At 36.6% G+C, this 13,789-nt stretch overlaps 1 protein-coding gene across 9 annotated transcripts; it reads left to right on the plus strand.

Moving 5' to 3' along the window:
- Positions 1–1,070: 1,070 nt before the first annotated feature.
- LOC128016182 (cordon-bleu protein-like 1) lies at positions 1,071–7,080 on the plus strand. 9 transcript variants are annotated; one of them, XR_008184083.1, is made up of 10 exons: positions 1,071–1,134; positions 1,234–1,275; positions 2,180–2,427; positions 2,526–2,632; positions 3,185–3,411; positions 4,052–4,155; positions 4,451–4,663; positions 6,032–6,102; positions 6,172–6,231; positions 6,312–7,080. XR_008184083.1 is itself a non-coding variant. In XM_052600651.1 (10 exons), the coding sequence occupies exons 5-9, from the start codon at positions 3,270–3,272 to the stop codon at positions 6,183–6,185; spliced, it is 600 nt and encodes a 199-aa protein (XP_052456611.1). In that variant the 5' UTR covers positions 1,071–1,134; positions 1,234–1,275; positions 2,180–2,427; positions 2,526–2,632; positions 3,185–3,269; the 3' UTR covers positions 6,186–6,231; positions 6,312–7,080. The 9 variants fall into 9 exon arrangements, 7 of the variants coding, with proteins under 7 accessions (XP_052456611.1, XP_052456606.1, XP_052456612.1 ...); XM_052600651.1 differs by having other exon boundaries at positions 4,052–4,167; positions 5,988–6,102; XR_008184082.1 differs by lacking the exon at positions 6,172–6,231.
- The last annotated feature ends 6,709 nt before the right edge of the window (positions 7,081–13,789 follow it).

Here is a 13,789-nt window from a genome sequence, read left to right on the forward strand (position 1 = left end):
CTGGGATGTAAAATTGAGTTGAATAATCACCTGCTGTAAATGCAAATTGACTCTGGATTCTTCAAATTCTTCCTCTGAGAAACATAGTCATATTTTCCCATTAAATTAAAATGGTCTATATTTGCTAATAAATACAATTCCCTAAATTATAAGCAGCCTAGTCATATACACACACAGCACAGTTACATTAGCACTAAAGTGTGACAGTACATGCCTTCATTAGAATAAGTCTGCTGAATATATCTACTCACCCTCTGACACTAAATACGCATACACACAAGTTCATGAATATCTGTTCAGATGCCAGAATAGATACATGATCTGAAACTCAAACAGACACTTGAGAAAAGATTCAAGGTCTGATTTTTCTATGTGTAGCTGGCCGCTGGTCAGAGGATGTGTGAGTTAAACACACTGAGACAGATTGCATGAGGGGAATGAGATAATGTTATCAATGTTAAATGTAAACACATGCACAAATAAGGATATATTTGCATCTTGCTTTGTGTGTGGGGGTTCCTTTGATACAATCAACCCACTTTTCTTTAAATTACTAAAGCATAGCATAGATGTTGCATAATTACTGTGATGAGTCCTTGACCGTGTTCTTTAGTGCTATGGAGGGTAGAAACCATTTTAGTGCTTAATATCAATACGTTTTCCTCTTGTATGAAAGTGATAAATTACTGCACTTCTGTGTGGCCCTATTGAGCAAGCAAAATGTGTTAAAATGAATCAACTTCAGCAACCACTTTTTCGAACAACAACAGAACCACCATAAGCTGATTACTCATCTGTCATGTGATCAGCAGCCAGTTCTTGAAGATTGCTAGTGCATTAGCACAAGTCAAGTAAACATAAGTATCTTGATTCATTCATGCCCACAAATCATCTTTCTCTCACACAACTTCCATCAAACATTTAAGACATTATTGACATAAATTGATAAATGATAAACGTATTAACAAACAAAATCTATCTTTGTCGTTTAGTGTTCCTCAACAAAATATATTTCGATTAGCGTTTTAAGTACAATCGAACTCAACTCTGTCAACTCAATAGCCTAAAACCTCTTTCTCTCACGCGCGTGCACACGCAGGAAACAGATGTCACAGCACTGAGCATGTCCATAAGGTAGACTACTGACAACACTATTGGAGGATTACCAAAGCTGGTCTTTGCATCCACTCTTTTCTTTGGTCATTTAGCCCTCTTTTTGTTTCTAAACGGCAGATGTTGGAAGAACCCCCTTATTGAGGGCTGAAGATAAGTAAGGTAAGGTACAGGTGCCACACTGCGTAACTTTAGTGCGCGTCGTTGAGCTACTTATAGTACTTAAATTAATCCTGCTACGATATAACAAACCTTTTAAGGTCGTGAAAGTCTTAAAATTATACAAACGAAGATTTAAATGAGCATGTATGGGTGTATCCGTGTATAAGAAACAAATGTGTGTTTCTGTGTGCCCTTACTGAACATTGGATGGTCACGTGCGTTTGGCGTTCCTCCGTTTGTCGCCTTCGTTCTCATGGGAAATACGCGTGGGTTGATGTGCATTTCTCTTCTTTGCCCCCCGATGATCAGCAGGATTTGGTTTTGGTTTTAATGACACGATCAACAAACTGTTTAGAACAGTGCCTTATCAGAACTGAATGGTTTGATGATCATAAACCCCACAACAACTTCTGTGAAATGTATTTGATCCAAAATACAGTAAAACAGTAATTGTGAAATAGTATTACAATATAAAGTAACTGTTTTCTGTTTTAATGTATTTTAAAATTTAGTTTATTCCTGTGATGGAAAAGCTTATTTTTTACTGTTACTTCAGTCTTCGTGTCACGTGGTCCTTCGGAAAAGACTTTAGTGTTACTTCAATTCAGTTGTATGCATCCTTGCTAAATAAAAACGATTATTGAAAGATCACCAAACTTTTGAGCAGTAATGTATAAGGTATTATTTACTTTGATGTGTTCGAGGTTGTGAAAAAAAACGTGGCACACAGTTATATGCACATTAATATTATTAAAACTAAAATTATAATATACATTTCAACAGTTAAATATTGTTTGGAGAGGGGCTTAGTGGCAGTTGATGTGTTGAAGATGAACAAAAGTTTGTTTAAGTTAATACTAAGCTAAGACATCACAGAGGTATTGCTCCAATCCATGTCTAACAGAGCCCACGGCTGAAAATTCAGTCATTGGAACAGATCTGGAAACTTCCCCTGCACAGCGGTTGCTGAGACACAGACAGGATTTTTACACAAGTTGGAGATGTGATTCATCACAAAGCATTCTTCCATGAGTGTGTACCAGACCAGTGGATGCCAGAATTGTCTCAGTTCCAAAGAACTACTTCCAGAAAGGCAAATCCATGAGTGATTGTATCCAGATGGGATTTCGTATTATTCCTACTTGGATAAATGTATGGTGTTCCAATTGAATGACCCATCAATTTATTTATTTTTTAGCTTCATCAATAGGAAAACTAAAATCTACAGTGTCATCTATCTTTCATACTAGCTACAGAACCCATCTATGGATCCCAAAGAAGATCTCGTGGACAGGGACATCACTCTGACTGTACTACTCCCAGGAGGACAGGAGACCACATCCACAGTGCATGGAAGGTGAGCCAGAGGGAAACAACAAAGTTGATTTAGCACATTTTCACCAATTCTGGACATAGTTTAATTCCCTTGTGTGTGTGCGCTTGCAGTAAACCAGTTATGGATGTTCTGGTTACACTGTGTGCTCAACACCATCTCGTTCCATCAGAGCATGTCATTAAGCTTGTTTCCACCAATCAAAACCACGTCAATTTCAAACCCAGCTCCATGATTGGCTCTCTTGAATTTGAAAGAGTTGTCCTGCTTACTAAAGGATGTGATAACAAGAAGAAACCTCATGTTCCATGACTGAAAGCTTAATAATTGTATCCATATTGTATCTTAATAATTGTATTACCATATCATCTTAAAGTTAAATTTTTAGTTGGTTTTGTCAAATATCAAGAAATGAATCTAGGATTAGGACCCTTATGGTGCCTAAAACAAGTGTATCTTGCTGAGTCCTAATTGTCATACTTTCATAGTAGGTCACCCAGGTGTTGGGCACAGGGTCTTAAGTTACCTTGAACCTGTCATAAAAAAAATTAACTCTCTAAAAATTAAATTTTCCAGGCAACAGTTCGTCTTCTGATAAACTACAAGAAGTCCCATAAAGGCAGTAGTACGGGTCAATCCTACTGTGCCGCTGGCTGAGCTGATGCCCACAGTGTGTGAGAAGTGTGAGTTCGACCCTGATACCAGCATCTTACTGAGGACATATCAATCAGAGGAACCTCTGGATCTAACACAAACACTCAGTGACTATGGAATCAGGGAGCTGTATGCTAAAGACATTAAAGGTTAGAAAAAAAAGAAAGAAAGAAAGAAAATAGGGCACTGTAGTGAGATTGTGGCAATGTTGCACACTGTATCTCATTAATTTCAAAACACCATACAATGTGCAATACATACTGTGTGTGTTTAGTACACAATGTGGGTCTCATTAAATTAATAATTGCATGAATTATTCAGTAATTTCACAATTTGGATTAATTTGCACATTTTCGTTTGTACAGGCATATTCATTTGATTTTAACCTCATTATTATGTCAAATTATTTTGGAGTATCACAAATGAGTGACCACAATTCTCATTTGCATTAAACACACCCAAACCATCTCCATATTCTGCTTACTTGACAACCTTTTATTTTTGTTATGCAGAGAAAACATGTAGTTGCTAAATTTTTATTACAGTTATTTGTATGAAAGTTATTAATGAATCATAATTTATGAAAATCGATGCATACATAGATTTCACACACAAAATCATAAAAATACACAGTTTGTGAAGGAGACCCCATGTTTATGATTTTTATCTGTTTGAATTACATGTTTAAATATGTGAATGAAGCAATATTAATTAGATACATCTTGCAGTTTATTTATCTATTTTATTTTTCATTTTATTTTGAACTAAGGCTCTTTTGTGCTTGTCCAGGTGGTGATGAAGAACAGAAATCCCCAGTCAAAGAAAAGAAACACAGAGAGAAGGGAGACAAAGGTTTCTTTGGATTATTCAAGGACAAGAAAACGTCCGAGCAAGTTTGTACACCTGTCAGTCTGTTTGGTTTTGCAATCTGTGCAACCTTTCATATTTAGGAAATGATGGGGGGAAATATCATAACCAAACTGTAACATTGTAAAACACTTGTGCTGGTCCACCCATCTGTCTCTGAATCCATTTATCTCTCAGCTTTCCTATCTGTTTATCTTGTCTCATGTTTTTGAAAATGAATTCAGTTTGCATATATAAAAAATATACATTTTCTGTAATATTTAACTTCTTTCAACATATTCAGTGATTTATTTATTTTTCTCTCTTCTTTTTCCTCTACAGGCTGTGGCTGGCAGTGCTCCTGAACAGAACAGCCAATGTGCGGACAGGGTGAATGGTGTTAATGGCCACTTAACCTTACCCAGGGTCACTGCCGACATGCCAAAGAAGAGACGAGCTCCTCGGCCTCCTTTGACGGTGTCCCAGAATGTCACTTCTGGACTTCACACCAGAAATTTTTCTGATCTGTCAAAGAGTGACTCTTCTGGAAAACAGGTAGGAATGCTTTGGTTATTTAATTTTTTTTAATATTCTTATTATGCTTATATGTGTATATATTTACACATATATATATATATATATATATGTATATGTGTGTAAAAAATCTCTCTCTATATATATATATATATATATATATATATATATATATATATATATATATATATATATATATATATACACAGTACAGACCAAAAATTTGGACACACCTCATTCAAAGAGTTTTCTTTATTTTCATGTCTATGAAAATTGTAGATTCACACTGAAGGCATCAACACTATAAATTAACACATGTGGAATTATTTATGGAATTATATACATAACAAAAAAGTGTGAAACAACTGAAAATATGTCATATTGTAGGTTCTTCAAAGTAGCCACCTTTTGCTTTGATTACTGCTTTGCACACTCTTGGCATTCTCTTGATGAGCTTCAAGAGGTAGTCACCTGAAATGGTCTTCCAACAGTCTTGAAGGAGTTCCCCGAGAGATGCTTAGCACTTGTTGGCCCTTTTGCCTTCTGTCTGCGGTCCAGCTCACCCCTAAACCATCTCGAATGGGTTCAGGTCCGGTGACTGTGGAGGCCAGGTCATCTGGCGCAGCACCCCATCACTCTCCTTCTTGGTCAAATAGCCCTTGATGCCTTCAGTGTGACTGTACAATTTTCATAGTATATATTAGTAATTTTAATATTCCAGGTTTTTCCATTTCATTATTTCAGCTTTATTTCAAATAAAATGTTTTGAATTGAACTTTTAGATAACAATACCAACATTGGCAGGAATGTGCAGTTCTACTGTTCAGAATCCAGTTTTATAGCTAAACATCTGGCTAAGTATTAAAGAAAAATAGTACATATGTGTATGGATCTGTGGCATGTTTTGAAAGGCATGCTATATTTTCTGCAGTATATACAGTGTATTGCTCATAATATTCAGATTTTTTTTGTGCTTGGAATACTATATAGACCTACTTTATTTGCCAAAAATATAGTATATAACAAGAAAACAGAATTAATTACAGTATCCCACAGTGCAATGCACTCAGTTTGACCCGCAATGCCCATTTTGATGAATGAGCTTGTAATAACAGATACAATTTTTCTTAAATTTTTCTATCTTATATTTTACTCATTACTTGATTGCCAAATTTGAGACATTTGCAAACAGAATTTATTTTAACAACAAATGAAACTACAGTATAATGAGGCTGTATAAAAATAAAAAGTATAATGTAAACCATTCCACTTTAAGTATTTACTATGCAGTACACATTAAACACTGTTATTATTTAATTCCAAACATAACCTCACTGAGGGTCAGGGTCAACTCAGTCGTTTCTCATCCACTGAGTCCTCCCTTAAAAGGTCTAAACGGAGAGCTCCGCTTCCACCTCCACTATGTGATGGCCCCACCACGTCCGATTCAGATAACAAAGGTATGCATTAATATTTGTTCTTTTAATTTTCTATGTTTAACCATTTGTGAATACTTGTGTGCATGCTAGTGCTGGTTTCCTAGATGTCAAGTATATGCAGTTTCAGCATAGAATCAAGCTTGAACAAATGTAAGAAAATCTTTTATTTGTCTGTACTTGCCAACTCTGTTGGATGAATTATTTGCTTTTTTTTTCCACTGTACTACCAGGAGGGGGAGCCTAACAGGCAGCACAGTCTCCTTTCCTCCTCTTCTCCTCCATGCATGCTTCTCTGTTCCTGCTTTCATTCACAGGCTATTTGTTCTCTGTGTCTTTACCTAGCCTTCGTGTCTTATGCACGTTGCACTGAACTAAAGTTCTCGTTGAGTCTTGTTTTGTTGTTTAATTGACTTCCTTGCTTTATGTCACTCCCTCTTACTTTAAACTGTAATGTGAAGTCTTTTTCAGCTTGTTATGTAGTATTCTGGAGGATAAAGGAATGCACACCCATGCAGGTCAATAACAGTCAGAGTCAATTTATGCCTTAAATAGATTTCATCATTGTTTGTAGGTTCTAATATTTTTAATATAAAGTTATTTCAGTGTTTGTGTAATCTGTAGCACTTTAACACAATTAAATGTTGATTTTGAGCCAGGGCTCCCAAGATGGTTGTAATCAGTGTTAGATATTTTTATCTATGTAACTGCGGTTCAGATTAATTCAATTCAATGTATTTTTTTATGTTGGGTTAATAAGGAATGATTTAATAAGTTAATCTTAAATTATTCAGAATTCAGAAATTCCAAATGAATTCATCAGCCACAAATAATCTACATTTTTTGATTAAAGCTGTTAAGTTTTGCTTTTTGTTATAATAATTTTAATGTTATATTCATTGTTGTTTGTATATTTGTTTCATTGTTTGTTTTTTGCAGTTATTTATTTTTTGCCAAATTAACTTTTGAAATTCAATTTACTAATACTGATTCATATTTGAATAAATTCAATAAAAATACATATTGTATGCTGTGGTGTTTTTTCTGTTTTTTTTTTTTTTTTTTTTTTTTGGTGCTAAATTAGTAATACTGTAGTTTGCAGATGAGATGGTTTTACAAATGAGCACAAGACACACTCAAAAAACACTTGTCTATGTCATAACACTGTTTTGCTTCAGTGGAGGAAGCTCAAGGGAATGACAAGAGTTCAGACAAATCCAGAGCTTGCATTGCTGTCCACTGCCCTGCATTCGCTAAAGTTATAAGTGAACTTGCAGAATCTCTGCAGGCACGGCAACAGAGAACCTTAACTTCTATAAAGTACTGTATGCTCATTTTGCTGAATTCATTTCTTGATTTGTACTTCCTTAAAAAAAATTAAGTACGAATTTGCAACTTAAAAATGAAGAGTACCAATGTATTCATCTAGAAAACATGGAGCTTGAAATCACTTCAAAGAGGCCTTGGTAATCTAGAACATTTAGGCAGCGCAATGAACAATCTAGAACTACAGTAAAAGAGGGTTAATCCTTCAGAACTTGCTGATAGATCACCAGTCAATCCGAATACACATCACGTGGAGCAAGAGGAGAGGGGAGAGCATGCTTTGGGGGAAAAGGATTGGGTAGAAGAGGGGAGGAAAAGGAAGTTTCTACTGTAGGTGGTGATGATGGTATGAAAAAAAGGATTCAGAAAGAATTCACAAACACTCAAGAAGAAAAAACTATGGAAGAAATAGACTTCCCATCACTTCCACCATCTCTCTGCTGGGATGAGAATAACGGAGAAAATTAAGAGGATTCGAGCAAGCAAGACCTGTGATGAAGACCTTGAACAATGGGAAAACTTCAACTTAATCCCCGTATTCACAATACGCCACACCAAAAGCCCACTCTCCCCAAACTAACACTGATCTGAACATCTCTAGGGCTGAAAACAATTGCAGCTCTTATTCTGAACCTCACAGAACCTTTTTTATCTAAATCATATTTAAGTTTTGACCCCTACCCCTCCTGCAGCAGTGTCTCTTTTAGCCTTGGCTGTATTTCAGAAGGCTAAGTGCTCCAAACCAGGGCTGGATCCCAACTGCTCAAGTAGACGGAAACTGCCTGTGCACACAAACAGTGAGTAAACTGATTAAAGACATCACTGAAATATTAATAGAATGGTATTCATATTAATAAGAGGGTGAAGATTTTTATGTTTGTTGTCAATTATAGACAGTAATTTCCAAATTACATTGATGTCCTTGCATTGCATTGTCAACCAACTTGTTGACACCCATGTTTAATGAAGCTTCTTGGGCTGAAACATACACCATTCAAAAGTAACTGCAAAAGTACATTCTCATTTATAGTGTTTCAAAATATTAGAAATTTCTAATAAATGGTAAACTTTTAATTTATCAAAGAAGCCTTTGACCGGTAGTTAGTTTTGTCACCTCCCAGGAAAGTTAACAGGATGAAAAGGATGTTAAGGCCGCTTACAGATGTTTTGGTTAGTTAACATTAAGAAACACAAGAGAAAGGTGTGTCTGGGTCAGCCATGAGTTATATACATGACTCATTATGTCATTAGTCTCTTTATTTAACGGGCATCTTCCTTCCTCTAAGCAGTGTATCAGTGTTTTGTACTGTATGTCTTTATGAAATTAAAAATAGTGTCTCATTCTAATAATAACTCAACAGAACATGTAACGTCCATCACTGATGATGGAGTAAGTGTATGTTTTGTGCACAACCATACAATGTACTGCATGTGGCTTTCTGAATGACTGACATGGGCTAAAAATGGACCTGGATCTGGGTTTCAAACCTGGCTCCAGAAAATATATAACTGCCAGTATGAGTCTTACTATGGTGTCTTGTTTTTTCCAGGTATCTGATGGCCAGTCTGAATATGGTGTTCATTTGGCTTAAATGAGGATGGTGTTCTTCACCATAATGAACAGGAGGACACACTATATTAAACTGCTATGTTAAAACTGCTCCTATTTCTTATCATAAGATTATTTGATTGTGTTTTAACATTATGAATATTTTGGATGATGAAAAACATTCTGAAAGATTTACCTGTATTTTCCTGTTTTGTTTAGTTTTTTGACTGATTTTCACAGATGCTTTCAGAAGAGAGTACTTTTTCAGCCTTTTAATTGACTTTAAACTTTGCCCCCACTGAATACACTTGAGGTAAAAACATGCATTTATTAATATGTGTACAATTTTGTATATTAATGAACGCTTATATTGCTGAATTGAAGCTTTTTATTTTAGCATAAATAACATTTATTTTAAACTTCAGCCAAAGTGTATCATCATTCAGATTTCGAGAAATATATAAAAGCAAAGACAGAGTGGGTGATGCTGTGATGTTAAAGAGATAGTTCTCTCAGAAATGAATAAATAAATAAAATAAAAATGTGCTCATCCTCAGGCCATTTAAGATGTAGATGAATTTCTTTCTTTATGAGAACTGATTTGCATTACATCACTTTTTCACCAATGGATCCACCGTATATGACGATGACGCTTCTTCCATGCAACCATTATGGTAAAATGTTGAGAACTGTAAGAAATCCTTAGTGATAACATTCATAACTATAGATTTTCCATCATAACTGACATACAGTGGTTCACGAGTTTATGCTTACATATAATTAGCTGAGGTATGCGTATTTTGTGTGCTGTCCGGGGAAGGGTTCTGAGCTCGGGAATGGCCCAAACCTAGAGTACCAAGTGCTGTTGATTTCTTCTGATCATCCTTGAGATCATTCTACACCTTCATTTGAGTCCAGCTGTGTTTGATATACTGACTGGACTTGATTAGGAAAGCCACACACCTGTTTAAGACCTTACAGCTCACAGAGCATGATAGAGCAAATGAGAATCATGAGGTCAAAGGAACTGCCTGAAGAGCTCAGAGACAGAATTGTGGCAAGGCAGATCTGGCCAAGGTTACAAAACAATTTCTGCTGCACTTAAGGTTCCTAAGAGCACAGTGGCCTCCATAATCCTTAAATGGAAGACGTTTGGGACGACCAGAACCCTTCCTAGAGCTTGTAAAATGCACACTTGTAAATAACATCTGTACATTAATTTAAACAATTACACATTTTTCTATATATTTATACTTCTGTATATAGTGCATTATTTGATTTTGATAGTGTTATATTCCATCTGTACTGTGTAATTCTTATGTATGTCTGCACTATCATGTATGTTTGCACTATGTTCATAATTTTATTTATTTTTTTGCACTGGAAGCTCCAGCCCCCAAGTGTTTGTAAGCATAGTTGGTAATAAAGCTCTTTCTTACTTCTTACTTCTGACTCTTAAATCCTTAGTGATTTTTAGTACATTGTTAAGTGTTCAAGGAACTAAATGGTTGCCTTTTGGTCACAAGAATATACTCTATAATAGGTCTATACCTTCCCCCGATTAAGGGAAGTCGTGGCCTAATGGTTAGAGGGTTGGACTCCCAATCGAAGGGTTGTGAGTTCTAGTCTTGGGCTGGACGGAATTGTGGGTGGGGGGAGTGCATGAACAGCTCTCTCTAGCTTTCTCTCCACCTTCAATACCATGACTTAGGTGCCCTTGAGCAAGGCATCGAACCCCCAACTGCTCCCCGGGTGCCGCAGCATAAATGGCTGCCCACTGCTCGGGTGTGTGCTCACAGTGTGTGTGTGTGTGTGTTCACTGCTCTGTGTGTGTGCAAAATGTTAAATGCAGAGCACAAATTCTGAGTATGGGTCACCATACTTGGCTGAATGTCACTTCACTTTCACTTTATACTTGGAGAAAGTCATTTAGCATTCCCACTGTCACTTGATATATATATATATATATATATATATGTGTGTGTGTGTGTGTGTGTGTGTGTGTGTCATTTTATTGTCCTAGGAGAAAATATAAATGTAACTTGTTTGTTAACTCATTTAGTGTAACTGTCAAGAAGATCACTAGGGGGCAGTATATAACAAGAGCCATAAGTGCCTCAGGACCTTGTTTTGTTCATGCGTTTTTGTCACAGACATGGCAAACACTTTTTCCCTCACCGATCACAGATGTAACTCACTTACTTTGCGGATCCTTTCAACTTTCATTTTCTTATCGATAAACACAGGTCAAATCACAGAGGAGAGCTTTTTAACCAGTGACACAGTGTTATGTGTGTTTTCAAATACCTACCGCTTTCTGCTAGTAACATCTTTTCTGTCTGTCATGACAAGTTTTATAGGCTTCATAAAACTGAGGGGAAAAGGCTTTCAGTGGTATTTTATTCTCTGGGCAGTCAAATACATTAAAAAGGATGAAGTTTCTTTATCTTCCTTGCTTTTTGTTTGAGGAGGACTTTCTCAAGGCCACAACAGCCTGAAGAGTGGTTGCATCTCCACCTTTTAGACCTTCAGCCATTGCAGATTTTCCTCCTCTCATTTTCAAGGCGTGTTTTTCTTGCCCTCTGAGACACCTCTCTGTGGTGTGTAGGAATGGTTTTCCAACAGGCACGGCTGATTGAATAGGAACCCGCTAAGCAAAATAAGGGTCTTTTCATCAAATTGGGCTATTGAAACCCACGTGTGGGCGTAAACACTGTGGTACATGTTTGCCATAGCCAATTGGGAAATAGGTGGGCTTTATTGGTCATCTGACCTATGCATGTTTTCTATTTTATAAAGCTAGTTTGATTTATGTGTGTGTAAGTATACTGAGAAACTGATCGAAACGCTCTCGCGTTAAAATATGCACATTGTGTAAAGTCCACTGGTGGTGCATGAGATGGAGGATGGGTCTTGTTCTCCCTGGTGGACTGGTGCCTTTCTCACCTCCCTCATCAGTATTCCGGCAAGTTTCTGGCGCACATACTTCCTACTGGTCACTGAAGCCAGATCAGTGCTCCCTCAACCCCCGCGCAGCACAGACACACCCGGAGAGAGCAGCGCGCCACACACACTCATGAATACTGATCACCTAAAGCCCTAATTAACAATCAGAACCAAATTCATTTACATAAAGTCTGTCTCAGATGGAACTGGCCTCAGATGAAGCTGTAAGACAGATATCTGCACTTAAAAATACAGTGAAATCTATTGAAGACTATGATGTGTTGCGGTGTTCAATGGCACAGTAGCCAAAGCCAAAATTAACAGTTCTGGCCTGTAGTACATGCAGTATATATATATGTGTGTGTTGTGTGTGTGTGTGTGTGTGTGTGTGTGTGTGTGTGTGTGTGTGTGTGTGTGTGTGTGTGTGTGTGCTCTTGTTTTTGTGAAATATCAGGGCACAACTCTGTATAATGACATGGGTATGACACAGGTATAACAAGGAGAAGGTGACTTATGAGAACGTAACCCATGTACCCATTTTTCAAAACGCTTATAAATCGTACAGAATGAGTTTTTTTGAGAAAGTAAAAATGCCAGAGTTTCCTGTGAGGGTTAGGGTTAGGTGTAGGGTTGGTGAAGGGTGATAGAATATAGTTTGTACAGTACATAAACCATTATGCCTATGGGATGTCCCCACTTTTCACAAAAACAAATGTGTGTGTGTGTGTGTGTGTGTGTGTGTGTGTATATATATATACATTTGCTGTGATGGTGTTTGTATATTATGTATACATGATATACTGTATGACATGTGTGTTACTCCATAACCATGAATGACAGTTCATACAAGCATGAAACTCAAGTCAATATGGTGAAAACATGATATTATTTTACCCACCTGTGTAAACTGTATAAGGAGTAATAGTTTTCATCTGAAGGTATGCTTGACCTTTCCAACTGTCCAAAAATGTCAGTTAGGCTTTCAGGCAATGAGCTGAGTTTCTCTTTAACATTGCCTCCCACAATCTCTGACATTTCCTCTGATGTCACCACATTCTAACCCCCACAATGCTGTGCAGAAGGCCTCTCCTCCTTGCCCTTGCACAGAAAGACAGAGAGAAAAGACAAACAGACAGACACTATATTTAGTCTAGAAAGGGACAAAAGAACCAAGAAAATTTTGTAATCACAACATGCAGTTTTTCACCCTCAACTTCTTCACTTTTAGTGCTGTTTTCTTAAACGTTATGCAAAATATTGCTGCTTGTCTGCGTTCTTTTCTATCTTAAATTCTTCGCAATTTTGCATATACTGCTTTTCCTATACTGTGTCTGTGTATTTGAAATGAAAACTTGTTCTTTTTTCTTCTTTTCTTTTTTTTGATTAAAAGAAATTAAAACAATCCTAAATGCCAAAGGTGCTCTTTCTTTTCTCAGTCTCTTTCAGTGTTTATTCTTTCTATTTTTCATTCTGTCAGATTATCTCTCTTTTATTTTTTCTGCCATCTGACCCCAGGGTCATTAATATGATGGCTTCACTGGCTAATATGCAAAAATATATGTAATTTATGCTTAACGTGTGCCTTTTGTTCGAAATGATAATCAGAGACCGGGACATGAGTAGGTATGTAATTAGCAGACATAAGAAATGTGGATTAGAATGAGATGATGTTGAGGTTGATCAATGGGGGCTTCACTTTTTTTCCGCACACTAACTGCATGGCGGATTTGTCTGGGATCTCTTAATATAAGTTATAATGCACACTGTAAAAAATTTCTTGTTGTTTTTACAAAAACTTTTTGGCAGCTGTGGTTGCCAGAATAATTTTGTAAAAATACAGAAAACTGTAAACACATTTACGTCAAAAACTGTTAATTTTACAATATAAAG

Source organism: Carassius gibelio, chromosome A6, assembly GCF_023724105.1.
Source record: "Carassius gibelio isolate Cgi1373 ecotype wild population from Czech Republic chromosome A6, carGib1.2-hapl.c, whole genome shotgun sequence".
NCBI lineage: Eukaryota > Metazoa > Chordata > Actinopteri > Cypriniformes > Cyprinidae > Carassius > Carassius gibelio.